This window comes from Schistocerca americana, chromosome 6 (genome assembly GCF_021461395.2).
Source record: "Schistocerca americana isolate TAMUIC-IGC-003095 chromosome 6, iqSchAmer2.1, whole genome shotgun sequence".
Lineage (NCBI taxonomy): Eukaryota > Metazoa > Arthropoda > Insecta > Orthoptera > Acrididae > Schistocerca > Schistocerca americana.
The window spans coordinates 290872808-290896644 of NC_060124.1; the positions used below are offsets into that span (position 1 = coordinate 290872808).

Genomic DNA, 23837 nt, shown 5'->3' on the forward strand with positions numbered 1-23837 from the left:
TTCTTGACCCCCAAACACCACTTTGTTGAAGCACATGGTGATAGTTTCAGGCTTTATTTCCTTTACTGCCAAGCCAATTCAATTTACTGCATCCAGGACAGAAACTGACCGTGCAAGAGCAAACACACTTTTGGCTTCTTCAACATTTAAGAATAAGAAATTGTATCAGTAATCGCCTATAAGGACACCTGAATGTGTAAATAACCCCCTAGTCCATGGGTTGTGTGAGGCAGGTTTAACCTGGAGGGAACCAAGCCAATTTCACGTTTGATAATGTTACTTTCGGGTGACAGGTTGCATTGTCTAGAAAAAGAGAACCTAGCGATTTCATTTCTTCGTTTTTGGCATTGAAAGAGCGCAGCCATTCTTCCATAAGACCACTCATCATCCACGCCTTTTTATTGCTTCGCCATGTGAATGAAATGTTACTGATGTTTATGTTTTTGAAACAATGCAGCTGTGCTGCCTTTCCAATCACCAGTGGCTTCTCTATTTCACCTAACACGTTTCCACACAGCAGTACAGTGAGTCTTTCCTTGGACATTTTCCTATTGGTGCACTTTTCACTTCAAATTGCTACCAATTTTGAAGACAGCATGCAATAAAACAGTCCCATTTCATCGGCACTGAACACATTTTTTGGGTCATAATTCAAAATGAAGTTGGACAGTATCTTATCCTTGTTTCTTAAAGTCTCATAAATTTCTGTTTGTCCACCCCTGGTAGCTGAGTGGTCAGCACGACGAAATGTCATACCTAACAGCCCGGGTTCGAATCGCGGCTGGGGCGGAGATTTTCTCCACACAGGGACTGGGTGTTGTGTTGTCCTTACCACCATCATTTCATCCTCATCAACATGCAAGTCACCGAAGTGGCATCAACTCTAAAGACTTGCACCAGGCGACCGGTCTACCCGACAAGAGGTCCTAGCCACATGGCATTTCCATTTCCAATGTCCGTTTTACAGCATTTGGAACACAACATAATTTTGCACACAAAGAGTTTGTCTTTCTCACTCGCCTTGATTACATTAATCTTTCCGTTAAGTGTTAACAACGCATACCGTTTATTTGACATCATGTTACAGTATCTCTTAAAGTGCTACTAGTCAACTGAAACTGGCAGAAAATAATGACCTTGCTGGGTAAAACCATTGTTTGATGGAACAATACCCACCTCTTTCACTGCACACACTGCAGCACAGTGTTGGTAGAGGCGCAACAATGTTCCTGTATGCACCGATGTGCATCAATAATGAGGAAAACGAGAGAGCTCACAAACAGAGTGCTGACGAATGAACCATTTGCTTTGATGTACTGTACTGACATTGAGCGTAACTTATACGTTGTTTCACAGAGCGGCGCAGTTTTTGGTCCACACCAGCAGCACCGCACTGCGCTGAACATATTTTCTTGGATGTGCACTGTTTAACAGAGGTGTCCAAAGTAATGTCGTGGTGGAGTCATGAATAACTAATGAACTGTAATACAATAGTTGTGTATAGGCTTTTTCCGCGTTATACAATAAATTATTAAGTAGACTATGTGATCAAAAGTATCCAGACTCCCCCAAAAACATATGCTTATCATATTAGGTGCATAGTGCTACCAGCTACTGCCATGTACTCCATATCAGTGACCTCAGTAGTAATTAGACCTCGTGAGAGAGCAGAATGGGACACCCACGGGACTCATGGATTTCGAATGTGGTCAGGTGATTCGGTGACACTTGTGCCATATGTCTGTAAGCTAAATTTCCACACTCCTAAACATTCCTAGATCCCCTGTTTCCATTGTGATGGCGAAGTGGAAATGTGAAGGGACGTGTACAGCACAAAAGCGTACAGGGCGATCTCATCTGTTGACTTACAGATACCGCCGACAGTTGAAGAGGGTCATAATGTGTAATAAGCAGACATCTATCCAGACCATCCCACAGGAGTTCCAAACTGCTTCAGATTCCACTGCAAGTACTATGACAGTAAGGTGGGACGTGAGAAAACTCGGACTTCATAGTTGCGCGGCTGCTCATAAGCCACACATCGCGTCGGTAAATGACTAACGATGCCTCTCTCAGTGTAAGGAGCGTAAACATTGGGCAGTTGAACAGTGGAAAAATGTGTGGAGTGATGAATCACGGTACCCAATGTGGGGATCCGATGGCAGGGTGTGAGTATGGCGAACGCCCGGTTAACATCATCTGCCAGTGTCTTTAGTGCCAGCAGTAAAATTTGGAGACGGTGGTGTTATGATGTGGTCAGGTTTTTCATGGAGGGAGCTTGCACCCCTTGTTGTTTTGCATGGCACTAACACAGCAAAGATCTACACTGATGATTTAAGCACCTTCTTGCTTCCCACTGTTGAAGAGTAATTCAGGGATGGCGACTGCATCTTTCAACACGATTGAGCACCTGTTCATAATGCACGGCCTGTGGCGGAGTGGTTACATGACAATAACATCCCTGTAATGAACTGGCCAGCACAGAGTCCTGGCCTGAACCCTACAGAACACCTTGGGAATGTTTTGGAACTCCGACTTCATACCAGGCCTCACCGACCAACATCAATACCTCTCCTCAGTGCAGCACTCCGTGAAAAATAGGCTGCCATTTCCCAACAAACCTCCCAGCACCCGATTTAATGTATGCCTGCGAGAGTGGAAGCTGTCATCAAGACTAAAGGTGGGCAAACACCATATTGAATTCCAGCATTACCGATGGAGGGCGTCACAAACTTTTAAGTCATATTCAGCCGGATGTCTGGATACGTTTGATCACATAGTGTATGTTCTAAGCTTTGCTTTCCCTTTCTGCATTAGGCACATTCCACTTATACAAAAAATCAGCATACAGAAGCGCACTGAATGCGTCGGGACTGAAATACTTGTACGGTTTGGGCAGATTTCCGAATTATACATGTGCCGATTTGAGCAAGTTTTACTGTATTTCTCTTTCTATTGCAATCATTATTTGGTCTCCTATCTATACAACAAAAATTACTTCTTCTTCTTCCTGGAAAATTTAGATATGTAACATTCCACCTCGTTTCCTGCATTCAGATTTTCTGCATGATTAAAATCGCCCCTCTTTCTTTATTCGGGATATCGAAACCTACAAATACCAATAACTGTTCTGTATTAGTCCACCCACTATATATTTCTTTACTTGCAAAATAAGGCAATTTCCTTACCAGCACTTGAAGCAAATTTTTTTCATGCTTCTTATATGTACCCCATGAACCATTATGGTACTTAGGATCTAATAACTGTAGCATAAGTTTTTCTTGTGAACCAATATTTTCTCTTACATTTTTCCTGAAAGTCTTCCCACGATTTAAATTCCTCTGAATGAGCTGTTCTCCATTCTGCTGCATCAGTTAATAAATGTCCTAGCCCAATTTTTTTATTTTATTTTTTAAGTAGCATCCCATTTCTGAAGCATAGATCGAGAAAATACTCTTAAGAAATATGTCAGGCATACTTCTCCTTCTGGCTTAAACTTTGGAAATTGCTTAGCACAACTAACTCTGTTTCCTATTTGTAATTTTTCTAATAATTTTGGTGATAATCCTATGTTAGATGTAGCTATTTTCCATCCAAGTTCATGTCCAGTGTCTTCTAATTCTTTCCACAACTTCTGGACCTCACTCTTATTACATATATATAACAATGCTCAACTATTTTCATTTTGAACTCCTGAGGTTTCTTCTAATTTGAAAATTCTGTCTTTATTGTGGCTAAGTCAGGTAATTTTTTAATTACTTGGAGATAGCTCCCCTAGTTTATCTGCTTGACTTTTGCTGTTTTGGGATGGTTCCCCTACTTTTTCTAATGCTTTAAGTTTATCTAGAATTTCCGCTAATATTGTGCTATCCATGCTTCTGGTTGTGATGGACATGTAATCCAAACTACAGTACCACTTAAAACTTATATCATTTTAAAAACCTTTGTCATTTATCAATGTATTTACACCCAATGTTATTCAACACTGACTGTGAACAATTAGTTCCAATTAAATAACTACACACACACACACACACACGCACGCACGCACGCACGCACGCACACACGACAGCATCAGCAGGGTGCCACAGCAACTGGTATGGCAAATTAGGTAAGCTGTACAGTGTATCACCTCCAGAATGTGTATATGTGTGTGTGTGTGTGTGTGTGTGTGTGTGTGTGTGTGTGTGTGTGTTCTTGGGACATAAATCATGAGAAGATAAGCCAACTGCAGACAAGATCTTCGGTAAGCAGTTTCAATGATGCTGTGATGGCTTTCGAGGACAACACTTCATCACTTTGCAGTTGGTGGCAATGCAGCAGACTACAGCAGTGGCTACACAACAACTGTCCGAGACTGTGCCACACACACACACACACACACACACACACACACACACACACACAAAATAGCATCAGCAGGGTGCCACAGCAGCTGGTATGGCAAATTAGGTAAGCTGTACAGTGTATCACCTCCAGAATGTGTGTGTGTGTGTGTGTGTGTGTGTGGCACAGTCTCGGACAGTTGTTGTGTAGCCACTGCTGTAGTCTGCTGCATTGCCACCAACTGCAAATTGATGAAGTGTTGCCCTCGAAAGCCATCACAGCCTCATTGAAACTGCTTACTGAAAATCTTCTCTGCAGTCGGCTTATCTTCTCATGATTTATGTGCCAAGAACATACTCCAACACGGGAATAATATTAGTTGTTGACCTGATTGCTATGGCCAACAGGTATTCCTTTTGTTGAAGATCGTGACAATCTAAATTGTTTGGGTTTAATTAAAGTCACAATCCCTTTAGTTTCAATAGTGTTGCTGCTGTTTGCACCATTACAACGTATGTGCTTATGATACAGTTCTTGATGGCTTGTTTATTTCTGTCGCCCTATGCAACATCGGACATCTTACTGTTTTTCATAAAATTTCAATTTTAATTTCTTGTTTAGTTTTAATTTCTTGTCATAGCTCTTATTTTATTTCCTCTTGTGTGTATCTTTCACTTAGGACATAACATGAGGTGTTTTTCTTGTTGTGGGTTCGTTTTAAGGATCGATATATTGGGAGATGCCAAGTCTTTACTCATTCCCTGTAGTAACAGTTACCTTATTTCCTGAATTTCCTGGTAACTGTCTTGTTTTCTCTTGATGTTGTGGCCTTGCTATGCAGTGCCATGAATCTGACTGCCAACTTCTTTTCCAATTTCAGAGGGGCAATGGCTACAAGAGAACTTATACATTAAACAATTCACTATGAAATCACCCAGTTTCCATAATTCTTCTGAATTCTATTAAGTTCTCAACTCACAATACCTGATAACTAACAAAGATTTTCAGACATGCATGATGCTTCAATGCTTGATGAAATCCACAAGTCCATAATTAATTCAAGATAACACAGCATAGAGTCTATATAACAACATTCATTTTTCTATCGTCCTCAACCACTGTTGTCAGGCCCCTTCCTCCTTTGGAGTCCACAGCACCCCCAAAATATCACTGCAAAGTGCAAGTGACCCCTCACTAGCCAGTCCAAATTACACATCCGTCGTCGCTTTCTGCACTGTTCCTGCATTTTTCTTTCTCATATCCGCATGTAAATTCCAACAAACCCGGGCACAGTAGATGCTCTCTATGCTACTACTAATTAAAGTCATGGTTTTCACACACACATTTTGTCATCAGTCTAGTAAAAGGAAAATGATATGTGTTGCTGCGCTTTATAGTAACATATACCACTACAACACCAACACACCAACACACACACGCACGCACGCACGCGCGCGCGCACACACACACACACACACACACACACACACACACACACACACACACATGATGACTGCCTTTGGTCGCTGCAGCCAGACTGTGGACAGCAACTGCACCTGATGGGAGCAGCAATCTACTGAGGATAAGGAGGAGTAGCACTGTATGAGAAGGGTTGGTGTAGAGCTGCTTGTGGGAGTGTGCAGGGACGATGTGGAGACAGGGTAGGTATGCTAAGTGCAGTTGAGTGGTTTGGGATGGAGAGAGAGGGGGGAGGAGGGGGCAGGGGGAGGGGAAGAGAGCGGAAGGGAGATAAACGGAGAATGGGGAAAAAACTAGTCGGTGCACTGGTCGAATAGAAAGCTGCATAGTACTGGAGAGAGAGCAGAGATGGCGATGGGTATGGGGGACAGGGATTAGCAAAGACTGAGGCCAGGGGGTCACAGAAATGTAGGATAGTTGCCTACCTGCACAATTCAGAAAAGCTGCATTGGTAGGAAGGAACTAGATGCGACAGGCTGTCAAGCAATAATTGAAGTGAAGTATTTCGTGTTGGGCAGCATGTCTCGCAACAGGGTGGTCCAGTTGCCTCTGATAAAAAAAAAAGTGTTTCCACTGTAGGGACCACGAGAAGGAGAGGAAGTCTTCTGATGAATCCAGCACGACTGAATTTGAGCGTGGGGCAAAAGGTAAACAGCTGGACCACCCAGTTGCTGAATGTTCTGCCCAACATGATAGGCTTCACTTTAATGACTGCTTGACAGCCTGCACAATCTGGATTCTTCCTACTAGCACCAGCTTTTCTGAATCGTGCAAAAACACTTTTGGCTTGTTTCAACTTTGGTGGCATCAGCTGCACCGGTATTGAGGCTAGGTGTCTCAGTAGAGTGTAAACAAACTGAAGTACACAGTGGGGAATGGAAGAAATTGGTCACTTTTTGGGTGTCTATGCTACGCATAGGTTTTTGTGGGGTTTTAATGATGCTGATTATAAGAAATGTGTTTCAAAATGAGTATTAGGGTTTTAAAGCTTCATAGGCCCACAGCTTGTGGTAGCATTCTCGCTTACTGCACATGGGGTCCCGGGTTTGATTACAGGCGGGGTCAAGAATTCTCCCTGCCTTGAGATGACTGGGTGTTGGTGTGTCGTCGTCTTCATCATCATCATCATCATCATCATCATCATCCGTCCCCATTATGGTCAGAGGAAGGCAATGGCAAACCACCTCCGCTAGGACCTTGTCTAGTTGGCAGTGCGGGTCTCCCACATTGCCCCTACGCTCCTCGGAGTATTGGACATCTTCATCATCACCATTTATTACATTCACCTTGCTTTATTTACAATTGTATCAAATGAAGGAGTAACTCATCAAACAGCTTTGTTTGTATACCTGCACTGCTTCCTGCATCTTCTGTTACAAAGTGCTAGTAGCAAAGATGCAAACTAATGAACAGAAAGCTTTTTGTGCTTCAGTTCACAAGGTCTGAATCTGTTGTTACAGTGAAACATATGTTCCATTGTAATCTTGCAAGTGGTAATATCTGTACATGGTATCAATAGTTTGAAGATACCGGCTATCTTTGCAAAGAGAAGAATATGGGATGATAAAGGGTGACTGGAGGCATTGAATGAGTGACAGAGTGTTCCATGAATAGCCCCAAGAAATAAGATTGGAAGACTAGTCATGAATTAGCAATTTTAGTGATGTCTGTGTGGAGACTTAATGAGACTTATTAGTTTCTCCATGTTGGATGATGCTAATTCTACATCTGTTGTTCAATTAATGAAATCTGCTCTATTGCTTAGTCAGAACTTTATTGAGTCCACTTAACCAATTTCAGACCATTTTATCAAGTCTAGTTTACACTATGGCACTATGTTGCATGCAACTTGTTGCTGAAACTAAACACTCTTCGCTTGTTTCAACTTGCTGACACCGGCTACACTGGTTTTGAGGTTAGAGGTGTCAGTAGTGTGTTAACAAACTGAAGTATAAAGTGGGGAAGGGAGGAAATTGGTCACTTTTTGGGTGCTATGCTATGCAAAGGTTGTTGTAGGATTTTAATGATGCTGATTACAAAAACTAGGAGTGAGGTGTTGTTGCATTTGTGGCCGTACGTGATTAGGTTGATTATATATGAGATGCAGAGCAAAATTCATTCAATTAGGTTTGCGTTGGCAGAATCTCAAGCTTTTTGTTGGCAGTGTCTTTTTTTAAGGAAAATAGTTGGTACAAGGAAAGGCTACAGAAATCTGGAAAGGTGAATCCTTTATTCAATACTGTTTTATTAAAAATGTCACAGCAGTGCTTTCCATTCACAACTTGTACAACAGATGATTAAATTAGCTTTTAAGGTCTTCCACTAAAATTTCTTTCAGCAAGGTTGCTCAGTAACTTCTTTTTATCCAGTCATGAACCCAAAAGTTTCTTTTTCTTTTGTCACACGCAGAGATTTCACACAAATAAGCACTAACTTGGCCACAACGCTTACAGCTGCCAAAATTTTACACAAAACTACAGTGCTCCCAAAACAACGAAACTCAAGCGTACATTGGTGGCATTGTGTCAAAAGAGATATAAGAAACCATTTGCGTGCAACTCGTTTCACACAATGAGTGATACAATTCAGTATTGTCGTGCGAACCGAGCTTTAGACCATTATCAAGTGTATCTGAAACTTTAAGATATGCTCGATAATCGCCTAATGTAAAGACTGAAACCATTCGTGTGGACTTAATAAATTTCTTATTAAACAACTGGAGCAGATGCTGATTCATTTAAAAAAGACACTAACAAAAGACTTGTCCTTATTGTTTGCAGTTGTTACAAGCTCTAAAGTTTACAGACTACAGTTTACGTGATAACTTTGCGAATGAAAGGTTGCTGTAAGATGATTTTCTAGATTGTGTCATCTTCAATGATGTATCAACATTTCTCTTAAGTGGAAATGTGAAAACACACAATGTGCGCACCTAGGGGTCAGCAAATTCCCACAAGACTGTAAGTTGCAATGAGACTCCCCTAAATTGAATATTTTTGAGCCACATCCCGGCAGAAACTTTATGGACGTTTCTTTTTGCTGAAGCAACATGGGCGCACTGCCTCACTGGCATTAAACTCAGTACGAGATTGGTTAAAGGACACTGTACGTGACCGCTAGATTGGTCACAAGGGGCCAGATGACAGTTTCGCATGGTATCCACTTTAACCTGATCTGAGGCCGTACAATTTCTACCTTTGGGAGTTCATAAAGGATCATGTGTATGTGCCTCTGCTAGCAGCTCATCTACATGACTTAAGAAACAGGATTGAAGCAATTGTTGCAACAATTACTCCAGACAAGATTTGGGAAGAACTCATCTATTGACTCAATGTATGCTGTGGGATGGATGGTGCTCACATTGAACACTTAAAAGAAAAACTGGTCAATTTGCTCTTGCATTTGATGTACTATTTATAATTGCAAGTTGAATATAATAAATGCTACAAAGCATTAAAAACCTAATATTCATTTTAAAACACCCGATAATACTCTCCTGTAGCATAGTAAGTGAAAGTCTTCAGGTCAAGACAATGAGAGTTCTTGAGTGCACAGAAGGCAAATCCGAGATTTTTAACTAATTCATCTACATAGTTGGACCGCCCAGGAACTTCACGCTAGAGGTACTTCTGGTACCTGTACATCATTTTGATTTGTTTGCAAGAAAGGCCTGGAATCCCATTTCTCCCTCCCCTTAAAGAAGAGCAGAAGTTAAGGCCCGATAACAAGATGGAACTAGAAATGCTTTGTTGCAACAAAAGGCAACAATGAGTCAAGTGGAATGTGAACCTAGAATAGAATGCCTGGTCCATCACTGAGACAAATGGGAAGATAAGAGAACATGGACCATTATAATGTGCATCAACTCAACAGACAGCCAGATGATAACAGGCTCGGCTATTGACGTATTCAGCAAATCACTCATGAGAAAATTATGTCTCAGAACATTTTGTACACATACAGAGTGATTCACAAAGATATGCAAATATTTTAATATGTTATTCTACAAGTAAAACTAAAGAAGAAAGTTCATATAAACATAGGTCCACAAATGTTTAGCTGTGGAGTTACAGTTAATAAAAGATTTTTACCTGAAATTTAGTAACTTTGCTAATATGGAGCTAACACAAAACTGTACGAGGTTAAAGTAAAGCACAATTTCCATTAATTTTGTTGTTATTGATCTGATGAATCTAATAAAACATGTCCAAGACATGTATCTGCAATAGCTTTCCAGAACATCCAGAGAGGCAAAGACGTAGTTTCATAAAAAATTTTAATTTATTAACTACTTGGCCCAATTTGTTTTTTAAATTCCAGATAACTGCAGAAAGTTTTTAACAGAAGTTGTAGAGAATTTAATTTTGGATAAAGGTAATAACGTTAACTGAAACTGTATGAATGTGTCAGATAATTTGCTTTTATTATTACATATTACAACAGTTACTAAGTGGTTTCATTTAAATACACTGGTTTTATTATGTTCTTTCACTGAACAATACGGAAAACCAACTCATTTCAAGGATAGGAAACGACAAACAACTCAATGACAGTTGCCAACAATGACAAACATTTCTACATTCTTAATGAAAAGTAAACAAATTTACTTGTATAATAATCTTTGCTTCTCTGGATGTTCTAGTAAACTACTGCAGATACACATCTGGGACATGTGTTATTAGATTCACCACATCAACAACAGCAAACTAAATGGAAATTGTGTTTTACTTTAAACTCGTACATTTTTACGCGCTAAATTTCAGGCAAAATCTTTTATTAGCCATAACTCCGTAACTAAACATTTGCAGACCTAAGTTTATATGACTTTTTTTTTAAATTTTACTTTTAGAATAACATATTAAAATATTCGCATATCTTCGTGAGTCACCCTGTACACGCCAGGGGGGACGAGGGGGGGGGGAAATCATAAATCACATACATATCATCTAGTTTGTTTTTAGTGACTCCTGCTAGCAACATTATTATAAGTATTAACACTAACAATAAAATTGAGCAACTTCTTTCTATTGACCATTCAACCACTACAGATCGTAAGTGTGCACTTTGTGTACAAAGACATTAAAAGATGGAAAGCACCTTTAAGTAAGATCGTCTCGAAGGACACATGTGTAAAAATAACAGCAACATGGATTGCTCCACTATACAAATGACACTGCTATTGCTACAAGAGGTATGAATGGCAGCAAATCTGCAGACACCTGAACAACACTGGTTTAACAATGCAACAGTGAAGAAAAAAGGAAATGTTACTGAAAAACAGAGTGCCTTACCTCAATAGTTTCTGGATCAGCAACATCTGGTTCTAAAAACAGTTGCCTTGCTTCCTTATACATCCACCCTTCTGGTGGTGGGTACTTCTTTGTATCAATATTCTCAAGAATTTTTTCCAAACTGTGATGCTGCTTTATAAGGTCGATGGCACGTTTGGGGCCAATGCCTTTGATACTGTCACAGTAATCGCATCCCAACAAGATGCACAGGTCAATAAACTGCAAAACAATGTCCGTATTAATGTGTCATGTAAATGTAGATCATAACAGTTTAAATATTTTACAAACTAATAAGTCTAAGTATTACGCCACGTGAATACAACTGAATAAGAAGCCAATACTCATCCAGTTTCCCTCCCTCTTCCTACAACTGTTGATTTCAAGTCCACAATCAACCAATTTTTACTGAAGAAACATAGCACCTTTATTCTTACCTGGACAAACACATGCTAGCTAGTGTGCACATCACCCATCCTTCCATAAGTGTATTGAGACACCAAGAGCACGGGTATAAGAGAAATTTTTCCACTGTCTCCGATGTTCACATATAGTAATGATTATTGGCTTACTGTAGAAATGTCAGAATGGGATCATGAAAACAGTTTTATTCTGACAACAGTTATGAAGCAAAAATGTCTCACTGAATAATTCATGCACAACCAGTAAATATTCAGAAACACAATTCAATTGTCCTCAACGACATTACTGCTTTCTAGTTTACTTATCGCCTAATGGCAAGTTCAACAGCCCAATAATGAGTGTGGTTGAACCAAGATGATAATTACGAGGGTTGGAACTTTGAAATAGTGGCAAATATTTATTGACAACCGATATAAAAAGAGTTACATGTTTGCACCTGTTACTGTCCTTCAAAGTAGTCGTCAGCATTGCGTGAAACCTGCTGCCAGCGATGAGGAAGGCATAGTATACCGTTAGCAGAGCCTGTTCTGTTGATGGTGCGAATGGAGCGGTCTACTGCCTGTTGACTCTCTGGAACAGTTCTGAAGCGAATGCCATGAAGCGGTTGCTTCACCTTCGGAATCAAAACAAAGTCACAAGGACTTAAGTCCGGGGAGTATGGTGGATAGTACAGTACTTCCCAGTCCCACTGACCGAACAGAGCAGCCACAGCTTGCACTGTATGCACCCACGCATTGTCGTACAAAATGATGGGTGTGTTGCGCAGAAAGTGTCACTGCTTCTTTCGCAAAGCTGGTCGCAGCTGGTGCTCCAAAATTCGAAGAGTAATACTGTGCATTGACGGTTGCTGTGGAGAAACATAATGCATCAGGATAACACCATCACAGTCGTACAAGAGAATCACCATAACTTTAGACTGCTCCATGTAATGGTACTTTGACTTCCGCAAAGTTATAATTTACGATCGCGCACGCAGAAGAGCGCTGCGCCAGCGACCGATTTTATAAATAATTTTGTTCTTTTTTTTTTACTTTTGCATGGGTTTTTTGTTTTTAAGAACTGATGGATGTCTCTCTCTCTCTCTCTCTCTCTCTCGTCTTGATACGAAAGACGTGTATTTTTCCGCGATGTGTTGAATGTGCTTTTGGTGAAAATCAAAATTACATTACAAAGCGATGTTTCAATTGCTAATGAGGAGAAGATAATAAAAGGTAACACTACAATTGGCGTCCTGGTGACAGGACCTGCAATCTTCGGATTTGATACAAGTGCAGTTTGGATTTGATACAAGTGCAGTTTGGATTTGATACAAGTGCAGTTTGGATTTGATACAAGTGCAGTTTGGATTTGATACAAGTGCAGTTATTATAAATTTTGGACATTTTATCTAATTTTAACCACTTAATAGCATCAGAAAATGAATTTGGACTAAGTCTCATTCATTTCAATTGTAATGTTACGTGCATGAAATTTACAACAATATTGTTTTCCCTGTAATTAATTTGTGTTAATTTTCATTTTCATGCTGAGGAAATTAATTTGGTAAAAAAAAAAAAAAAGGGGGGGGGGGGGGGGGGGGGGAAGGATAACGTTCCATAAAATAATTTGCACGGACGCGAAAGAAAAATTTTGGATTGAAAACTGTATATTTGACGCTACATTTGCAACATAAAACTGAAAAAAATTGGTGAGTACAGAAATTTACATTTTTTCCAGTTTCAAGCAGCCATCTGTACTTCCTTTATTCCGATCCATTTATTTCGAAATTATTTTTTCAAATTGTAGTTAAAATTGATTTACTACTATTATTGGAAATGGTAAGTGAAGAGCATATTCACAGTCATTTATTTGTGAGAGGGAAATTTCAGTACCAGTTTAATAATTCAATTTCTAATTAGAAATCATATAGAAATATCCATTTCCATAAGAGAAATTTCAGATTTCAACATGTCATATTTAAAAAAAAATTTTTACCATTGGAAAATTTTATTTACAATTAATTATGAAAATCGCAAGATGGACGCTAGACGCGTAGAAATTGTTTCCGCGGACGAGCTTAGTGAAAGTGACACATTGCAAAACATGTCCGACAGTCAAATGAATATTGAACTTAATAGGGAGGATGTTCAAGACCTAATTTTACCGGATCGATTAAGACAACAACCCCTATATTCAAACAGATACACAGGCGAATGGAGAGTGAGTACTACGCGACAAAACGTGACATTGACAACGTCAACTTCAGAACCAGACATCAATCAGACACGAAAAAATGATGAAACTAAGACACAGGACTCTGAGATGCTCAACCAGATTCTGAAGCTACTTGGTGACCAAAACAGAAAATTTGACACTTTAGACAAAAGATTTGACGCTTTAGATGAGAAAAATGACAATTTAAAACGTGACATTGGGAAATTTGACACTAAATTCGATGAACTGACATGGGACATAAAACAAAATTTTGAAAAACAATCGAGACAAATTGCCAACTTGACAGAAACCACCAGTAGTCTTGGAAGGAAATTTACTGACTTATCAGACAAGGTTACGAGACAAGAAAAGGTATTTGTGGAATTCAGTGACGAGACAAAAACTGACTTACAACGATGTAATGAGAAATTGTTAACAGTGGTTTTTGAACAACAGAAAACCAGTACCCAAGTTGACGAATTACGACAGTCACACAATTCCGTAAAAACAAACCAAGAACACTTAGACCTGACGATTACAGACCTTTCAGACAGATTAAATGATGTAACATTGGAGCAGAAATCCTTACAGGAAAAGTTAGAAAAGCTTGAAGACAGAGCAGATGTAGCATCTTTAAAGAATGACACAACTCTAGCAGAAAAACTTGTACATGAATGCAAATTATGTGATGATTATTTAGATGAGACGTTTGAGACAATGACACAGATCATTTTAGATAAGACAAAGGAACAAGTAAAGGGAGAAACATAATATTCAGAAAGAGGTACATTAACTTAAAGAGAATGTTATACCAAGTTCGTCAGTGATACCAAAACCCATAACAGACCCACATCGTGAAAAATATTACACGTTACACAAAGAAGTATTATTTCACCGACGAAACCCTGAATCACAGCATTGGTGTGTTTGCTTACCTGAAGCTCATGTTGTTGATTTTATTTTATTTACACACAGAACTTGGGGACACTATGGTGTAACCAAATGTACAGATAAGATTATACAATATTGCTATTTTCCAAATTTAAGGCGAAAAGTATTGAGTAATATTAGGAAATGCATCATGTCAGAAAGCCAAATATTGTAATCGCACAAGCATGAATGAATTGCACCCAATCATACCTAAGAGGCCATTACAGCTAATTTCTTTAGATATTGCAGGACCCTATCCACAAGCACGTGGAGGAATGAAATACATCCTTGCTGTGTTAGATGTTTTCACAAAGTATTTAAAATTATATGCTTTACGTTCAGTTTCTACCACTGCTATTACCAGACGTCTATTAACAGATTATTTTGTAAGAATAGGAAAACCTGAAGTTATGATCACGGATAATGCAGCATATTTTACCAGTTTAAAATGAAAGACATTTATTGAAGAACAGAATGTTAAACATATTTTAATTTCAAGATTTCACGCAGCAGGAAACCCAGTAGAAAGAACATTTCGAGAATTTGGACAGTTTATGAGAACACACACACTAGAGAAGCACACAAAATGGGTAGAATACCTAGCACCATTTGAACAAATAGTGAACAATTTAACTCACATTTCTACTGGATACACACCAACTGAATTAATTATGGATAAAACAGAAAGAAATGAATGGACAGACCCTCTACCTAAATTTACAGCAACAACAAATCATGTTAGTTTAGAAGAAAAGGTAAGACAAGCTTACACAACATTATGTGACAAAGCTATGGAAAGAAAGCAGAAATATGACAGAGGTGTCAGGAAAGCACAAACATTTCAAGTTGATGAGTTAGTTTTACTAAGAACACATCCTAAACCCACAAAACTGAAACATTTAAACAGGAAATGGCAGATCTTATACTCTGGACCATACCGAATTGCAAATATTCCACACCCTGGCTGTTATTCATTAGAATATCCTTTAACACATAAACCCAGAGGTCTACATCCACACAGACATTTGAAAAAATACATACAGTAAAATGTTAGCTACTGAGGAGAAGATAATTAATATGATATACAGTTATGATCAGCCTACATTTAAGTTATACAGATACTTACAATCTAATGAATGCAGGTAAGTCTAGAAAGCAATGTGAACCATCCAATAGCTAATAAGATATTTGGTTATAAGAGGAGTTGCTATTGAGGCATATACACATTAGAGGAGGCATATACACATTAGAGGAGGCAGAGAACTGAACAGAATTATTTTCTTTAGGAGGCATGTGATAATAGTAATGTTGATATGAGTGATGTGAGTGACTGAATGAGATGAGTGAATGTAATTTTAGTTTAATAAGAGGACAAATAGTAATACGGAGAGAGGTAAATGGTATATAAGATGAGAAAATGGTGTTATTATTGCTGTTGTTGTTCTTGTTGTTGTTGTTGAAGTAAAGAGTCAGTGGTGATGAATAAGAGGAAAATATATATATATATATATAATGCTGAGGAATAAGTATATGTTATTTTGTGAAGAATGAATAATGGATAGGTGAGAATGTTATGAGTAATTGAGAATATGTTGAGAGGAGAGAAACTAGATTTGAACGCTATATCAAATGTACTCGTGGAATACAGAAGAAAGTAGTGGAAAGAATATTATTTATTGAAAGATTGGTATGCCTGAGATAATAACTTATGTGGTGTCTTATATATTCTTATAACTAAAGGTGAAAGTATAGATTTATGTGGAAAGAATTATTTACAGCAGCCACTGTTGGAAATATACCAGAAGATTTAAATCTATAACACTTTAACACTAATCTAATGGGAACTTGTCATGAAATTTTTGGAGTTACGTAGGCTTGACACTTCAGATTGGAAGAATTACTTAAGAGAACATATTTAGCAGTCATCTAATGACATAATTAAAGCTCATCAACTGTACTGAACTGATGCACCATTAAATAGAAAGGAGAATAAGGAGAAAACAAAACGTCAGTCCTCTGTTGCGGCTCATACTCTCATCCCTTTCTTAGAAAAATTTATACATGTTGATGAAATATTTGACATTATATAATTCGTGATTATCTGACAGTATGGAGAGACATACACAAATATTTATTTATGAATAGAATTTTACAGGTACCACAAGGTAAATACAGAATGGATATACAGCATGGAACGCAACAGCAATTACCTAAGAAGATTTATTTATTTATTAAGTAAAACATTTATTTATATTGCTTGATACTCATGAAAGAAAGGAGATGAACTACACAAACTTTATAGGAACATGATTGACTTGAAATATATATATATATATATATATATATATATATATATATATATATACACACACACACTTGTAGGATCCTAAGATATTTAGAGGGGCACCACTCTTAGAAACGGTAATAGAGGGGTACCACTCTTAGAAACAGCAATAGTGGGGACACCACACTTAGAAACGGTATTAGGTATAGGAACTTTTACGTTATATTAAGTTAACATGTACTTTATTTATCATATTTTTATTTTGTGTAGTCCACTGTAGGGGATGACTTTACTAGTATTTATGAAGTAGTTAGCAACCACCCCATGAACCTATCCTCCTACAGAGGGCTGTCTTGAAGCTTGAAATATGTGTAAATTTTATTCCAGGGTGCAAGATGAATTTTAAGTTGAATATTCTAGCGAGTTGCCACAATTATCTTCAAATGTTGCAAGTGTAACGGGGGAAAAAAAGACAGAAAGAAAGAAAGAGAGCTAACAAATAGAATAAATAAAATGTATATTTCAATCTGAATGTAATGTAATTCACATGTCAGCACAATAATATTGAATGTAACGTAAAAAAAAAAAAAAATTACTATATTTTTTCATTTAATTCTGTATATGTACCATATGACAACAATGTAACTACCTCATGTAATGATTAATTGTAAATATTTGTATATTTATGTACTTACTATATCAAGAAATGTATTTTAAGGAGATGTTAATGAGCTGCAAAGGACTTGTGCATGTAGCACATGATTCATATAAATGGAACTGAAAATGCAAAGAAGAAACCAACGTGATGGAACATTGGTCAAGCAATATTTACGTAGTGTCAATATGTTTTGAAGTGTATGGTGTTGTGGAAGCCGGCACGTCTTCAGGTTGGTGTAAAAGACAAGCTCATCACCTGTCGTAGGCAGTGAGGTGTTTCCTGTGCCCTCATTGACCATTTATACCCCGGTAGACGCCACCAAAATTCGACTGCTGGAGATCACAATTTCGTGTTGACACATTGAACAAACTTTGGATTTTCTTCAAGTCACACGCAAGAGATCCAGGCAGTACACACACACACTCAGAATCCGATACTACGTTTAAAGACATTGGAGCAATATAATAGAAACATTTATTGTTCGAATTAATTCCATTGTAAACACGAATCATGTGAACTGAATTCAAACGCTGTGCTAAGCAACGATAATACGCTGCAATTCAAAGACATTAATGTTACGACTCCTAAAGAAGATACACACCAAAAAAGACTGTATACAAAGAGCATTGTGCACAGAAATACTGCCACGCTCGCTTGCGGATCGTGTCAGTAGAGGATTGTAATGGTCTTTTGACTTCCACAAAATTATAATTTACGATCGCGCACGCAGAAGAGCGCTGCGCCAGCGACCAATTTTATAAATAATTTTGTTTTTTTTTTTTTTACTTTTGCGTGGTTTTTTTTGTTTTTACGAACTGATGGATGTCTCTCTCTCTCTCTTGTCTTGATACGAAAGACGTGTATTTTTCCGCGATGTGTTGAATGTGCTTTTGGTGAAAATTAAAATTACATTACAAAGCGATGTTGTTTCAATAGCTAACGAGGAGAAGATAATAAAAGGTAACACTACATCCATTCACACCATCAACAGAACAGGCTCTGCTAAGGGTATACTACGCCTTCCACATGGCTGGCAACAGGTTCTACACAATGCTGGTGACTACTTTGAAGGACAGTAACAGGTGCAAACATGCAACTCTTTTGTATCAGTTGTGAATAAATAGTTGCCACTATTTAAGTTCCAACCCTCGTATTAAAGTCAGCTAGATACAACCAAAAAGTCAAAAATTTTTCTAATTTTATTGTCTAAAAGTTAATACCATCAGATTTACTTCTGCTGTAGAAAAAATAATATTCTATTTTCTCAGGCTTGTCTATATTTTCTCAGGCTTGTCTGACATTTGGCATCACCCCCAAAGGCCTCACACTTAAAGTTCCCATCTCTGGCTGCAACCCTTCCTTCCATCAGTCCCTATACCAGTTCCAAACTGAACAATCCATTGCCCTCACCCACCTAATCCTTCACCTACATATCAACTCAGCCAATGAACACACCCGTCAACTCCTATCCTTAATAAAAGTCCTTAATCTTTCCTCTCCCACATCCACACCGGCTGTTCAGAGCATCCTCCTACAGGCCAACCGTAAATTAGAACAGCATGCCACCCTCCACCTCAAAAAACTATCCAATCTCCTGGTTTCCCACCTCCGGAAAGGCAACTCACTCACCCTTCACAACCTTTCCAGCAAACACCAACCTCCTCTCATTGCACACAAACCCAGTCTCTCCCATCTACTCAATCTCCCACTTCCAGCTCCACTCCCTCCAAAACCTCAAAATTCCGAGCAACACAATCTGGAACCACAACACCCTAATTCAGTAGTTAACCTTTCCTCCAAACCTCTCTCCCAATCCGAAACCTCTGTCCTATCCAAAGGCCTCACCTTCAGTCCCACTCCCAGATTCAACCAAACAGCCCTCATCAAAGATTTACTGTCCTACACCCGTACTCTCTGCTGGAAGTATCACTTTGCCACGAAGAAAAATGATCCTAATCCTACTCCTACTCCTAATGATCCGACTCCTCAAGACACCATCCAAATTGAACCCTGCCTGGAACAGTTCCGTCCTCCGTCACAGCGGGACCCACCTCCTCTTCCTCAAAATCACCCTCTCCAAACCTTCCAGGAATTTCTGACTTCCAGCCTTGCATCTCAATCCTTCTTAAAAAACCTTAATCCTACACCCAACATCACCACTGCTGAAGCCCAGGCTATCCGTGATCTGAAGGCTGACCGATCCATCGTCATTCTTCCGGCGGACAAGGGTTCCACGACCGTGGTACTTGATCGTCGGGAGTATGTGGCTGAGGAACTGCGTCAGCTTTCAGACAACACCACATACAAAGTTTGCCAAGGTAACCCCATTCCCGATGTCCAGGCGGAGCTTCAAGGAACCCTCAGAACCTTAGGCCCCCTGCAAAACCTTTCACCTGACTCCATCAACCTCCTGACCCCACCGACACCCCGCACCCCTACCTTCTACCTTCTTCCTAAAATCCACAAACCCAATCATCCCGGCCGCCCCATTGTAGCTGGTTACCAAGCCCCCACAGATCGTATCTCTGCCTACGTAGATCAACACCGTCAACCCATTACATGCAGTCTCCCATCCTTCATCAAAGACACCAACCACTTCCTTGAACGCCTGGAATCCTTACCCAATCTGTTACCCCCGGAAACCATCCTTGTAACCATTGACGCCACGTCCTTATACACAAATATTCCGCACGTCCAGGGCCTCGCTGCGATGGAGCATTTCCTTTCACGCCGATCACCTGCCACCCTACCTAAAACCTCTTTCCTCATTACCTTAGCCAGCTTCATCCTGACCCACAACTTCTTCACTTTTGAAGGCCAGACATACCAACAATTGAAGAGAACAGCCATGGGTACCAGGATGGCCCCCTCGTACGCCAACCTATTTATGGGTCGCTTAGAGGAAGCCTTCTTGGTTACCCAAGTCTGCCAACCCAAAGTTTGGTACAGATTTATTGATGACATCTTCATGATCTGGACTCACAGTGAAGAAGAACTCCAGAATTTCCTCTCCAACCTCAACTCCTTTGGTTCCATCAGATTCACCTGGTCCTACTCCAAATCCCATGCCACTTTCCTTGACGTTGACCTCCACCTGTCCAATGGCCAGCTTCACACGTCCGTCCACATCAAACCCACCAACAAGCAACAGTACCTCTATTATGACAGCTGCCACCCATTCCACATCAAACGGTCCCTTCCCTACAGCCTAGGTCTTCGTGGCAAACGAATCTGCTCCAGTCCAGAATCCCTGAATCATTACACCAACAACCTGAAAACAGCTTTCGCATCCCGCAACTACCCTCCCGACCTGGTACAGAAGCAAATAACCAGAGCCACTTCCTCGTCCCCTCGAACCCAGAATCCCCCACAGAAGAACCACAAAAGTGCCCCACTTGTGACAGGATACTTTCCGGGACTGGACCAGACTCTGAATGTGGCTCTCCAGCAGGGATACGACTTCCTCAAATCCTGCCCTGAAATGAGATCCATCCTTCATGAAATCCTCCCCACTCCGCCAAGAGTGTCTTTCCGCCGTCCACCTAACCTTCGTAACCTGTTAGTTCATCCCTATGAAATCCCCAAACCACCTTCCCTACCCTCTGGCTCCTATCCTTGTAACCGCCCCCGGTGCAAAACCTGTCCCATGCACCCTCCCACCACCACCTACTCCAGTCCTGTAACCCGGAATGTGTACACGATCAAAGGCAGAGCCACGTGTGAAAGCACCCATGTGATTTACCAACTGACCTGCCTACACTGTGATGCATTCTATGTGGGAATGACCAGCAACAAACTGTCCATTCGCATGAATGGACACAGGCAGACAGTGTTTGTTGGTAATGAGGATCACCCTGTGGCTAAACATGCCTTGGTGCACAGCCAGCACATCTTGGCACAGTGTTACACCGTCCGGGTTATCTGGATACTTCCCACAAACACCAACCTATCCGAACTCCGGAGATGGGAACTTGCCCTTCAGTATATCCTCTCTTCTCGTCATCCGCCAGGCCTCAATCTCCGCTAATTTCAAGTTGCCGCCACTCATACCTCACCTGTCTTTCAACAACTTCTTTGCCTCTACACTTCTGCCTCGACTGACATCTCCGCCCAAACTCTTTGTCTTTAAATATGTCTGCTTGTGGCTGTATGTGTGAATGGATATGTGCGTGTGTGCGAGTGTATACCTGTCCTTTTTTCCCCCAAAGGTAAGTCTTTCCGCTCCCGGGATTGGAATGACTCCTTACCCTCTCCCTTAAAACCCACTTCCTTTCGTCTTTCCCTCTCCTTCCCTCTTTCCTGATGAGGCAACAGTTTGTTGCGAAAGCTTGAATTTTGTGTGTATGTTTGTGTTTGTTTGTGTGTCTATCGACCTGCCAGCGCTTTCGTTCGGTAAGTCACCTCATCTTTGTTTTTATAAATAATGAATTTTGTTAGATATAATATGCAAATAAATTTTGTAGAAGATAGATGGGATTCCTTTGATTTATTAATCACATCATCATTTATTGTAGACTGTAACATAGCGAGACACAACAATGGCAGAAAATGCAAAGGGAACTGTAAGTGGAGTCTCAAGATAAGGTAATTCATCAGCTACACAACAATTATCGTAATAACAAACACAAATTTACAAATAAAGTGGAAGCTAAGACTAAGTCAAACATCCCAGCTGTATGTCTGGCATATGCAAGTGACACTGCAATCTTCTCTGGTAAGTCGGAAACTGCAAACGAAAGAACTGAACAGTTCCAAAGGATAGCAAAAATGATAAACCTATAAATCTCGTATGATAAAGCTATTTATGTCACTCATCAAAGATGCCTCCATACACTATCAAGTTGGGAGAGAGTTTAAGAGAAAAAGTTCATAATTTCAGTACTATTCAAAAATGTGCAATTTACTTTTATGTGAGTCACGGTGGTAATTTTAAAAGCAATGGATGCTATTTTTTTAAGTGTGTGCGGTAGCCTGACACTTTTCTCGGCAGATAATGAACCCCTGATGTCGATCCCCAACATCTTTAAGTGTGTGTGTGTGTGTGTGTGTGTGTGTGTGTGTGTGTGTGTGTGTGCGCGTGTGTGCGTGTGCGCGCGTACAAATTTTTAAAGAAGATCGTACCCCTAGCCTAAGACAGGAAGAAGGTTGAAGCTGACTAGGGTATAATTTTAAACACATTCTTACAACTTATTGATACAAAAGGACAAAAAAATCTTCTTCAAAATAAAGAACTGGTTCATCAAAAGAGGAAAATCAGAAGAATATAGAGCTCCATGCATCTAGGGGAAATAACAGAAGAATGTATGGGAGACAGTCATCATTTAAAGAGTACATGACAAAAATTTGAATCTGTATCTGCTAAGTGCTGCAATAGTAAGAAAGTGTTGTAAAGGTCTAATTTAAAATATGTAGCTACAATTAACAAATTAGACTGCTTGAGTTGGTAGAAACAATAGACATGATTGGAGAGGTACGGATGACATTAAAAACAAGCGACAGAGATGCTCCAAAACTCTTTCATCCAAATATGAATGGTTGGAAGAACTGGCTTAGATCTACCAAATATCTGCATTAAAAGACTTGAGTGACAGCTGATAAAGATTCATGGATTAAACAAGAAAAAGTAAAGAAAACGAAAGAAAAGAGAAGATCATAGTTTTATGGTCATTTATGAAGACTGGATGATGCACGACTAATAATAAAATTAAAAGCTTCTTCAATAAACGGAAAATGAAGCTAAAATGATTCTGGGAAGTGAGAACCAATCTTTTTAATTTAGGAGTGGAGGAAGAAGACTTATTGAGCAGAAATAAAACAATGGAAAGACCAGGATGGAATAACAACATCAAAATGACAGACTGCTACTCACACCATACAGTGTCGTGTCACAGATAGGCACAACAAGAAAAACTGCTGCAAATATTCCGCTTTTGGACTATGTCCTCCATCAGGAGTAGAAAGACACACACACACACACACACACACACACACACACACACACACACACACATATATCCATGCAAGCACAACTCGCACATACACGACCATTGCCTCTGGCCACTGAGGCCAGACTGTAAGCAACTGAGCACGATAGAAGAAGCAGTCTCGGTGGTGAGGATAAGGAGAAGACTGGGGCAGGGAGGGGGAAGGATAATAGGGTACGGGTGGGGGACAGTAAAGAATGGCTTATGGGAACGCGCAGGGACGTGGTTGGGACAGGGTAGGGCAGCTAGACAAAGTCAGGAGGTTAGACGGG

The 23837-nt window shown here is 39.8% G+C and overlaps 1 protein-coding gene across 1 annotated transcript in view; it reads right to left on the minus strand.

Annotated features, from left to right (window-relative positions):
• LOC124619834 (flap endonuclease 1) overlaps nucleotides 1–23837 on the minus strand; it is an 89024-nt gene that overhangs the window by 32882 nt on the left and 32305 nt on the right. Inside the window, exon 6 of the mRNA XM_047146442.1 lies at nucleotides 11097–11315. Coding sequence (XP_047002398.1) covers nucleotides 11097–11315 — 219 coding nt within the window. The remainder of the gene's footprint in view (nucleotides 1–11096; nucleotides 11316–23837) is intronic.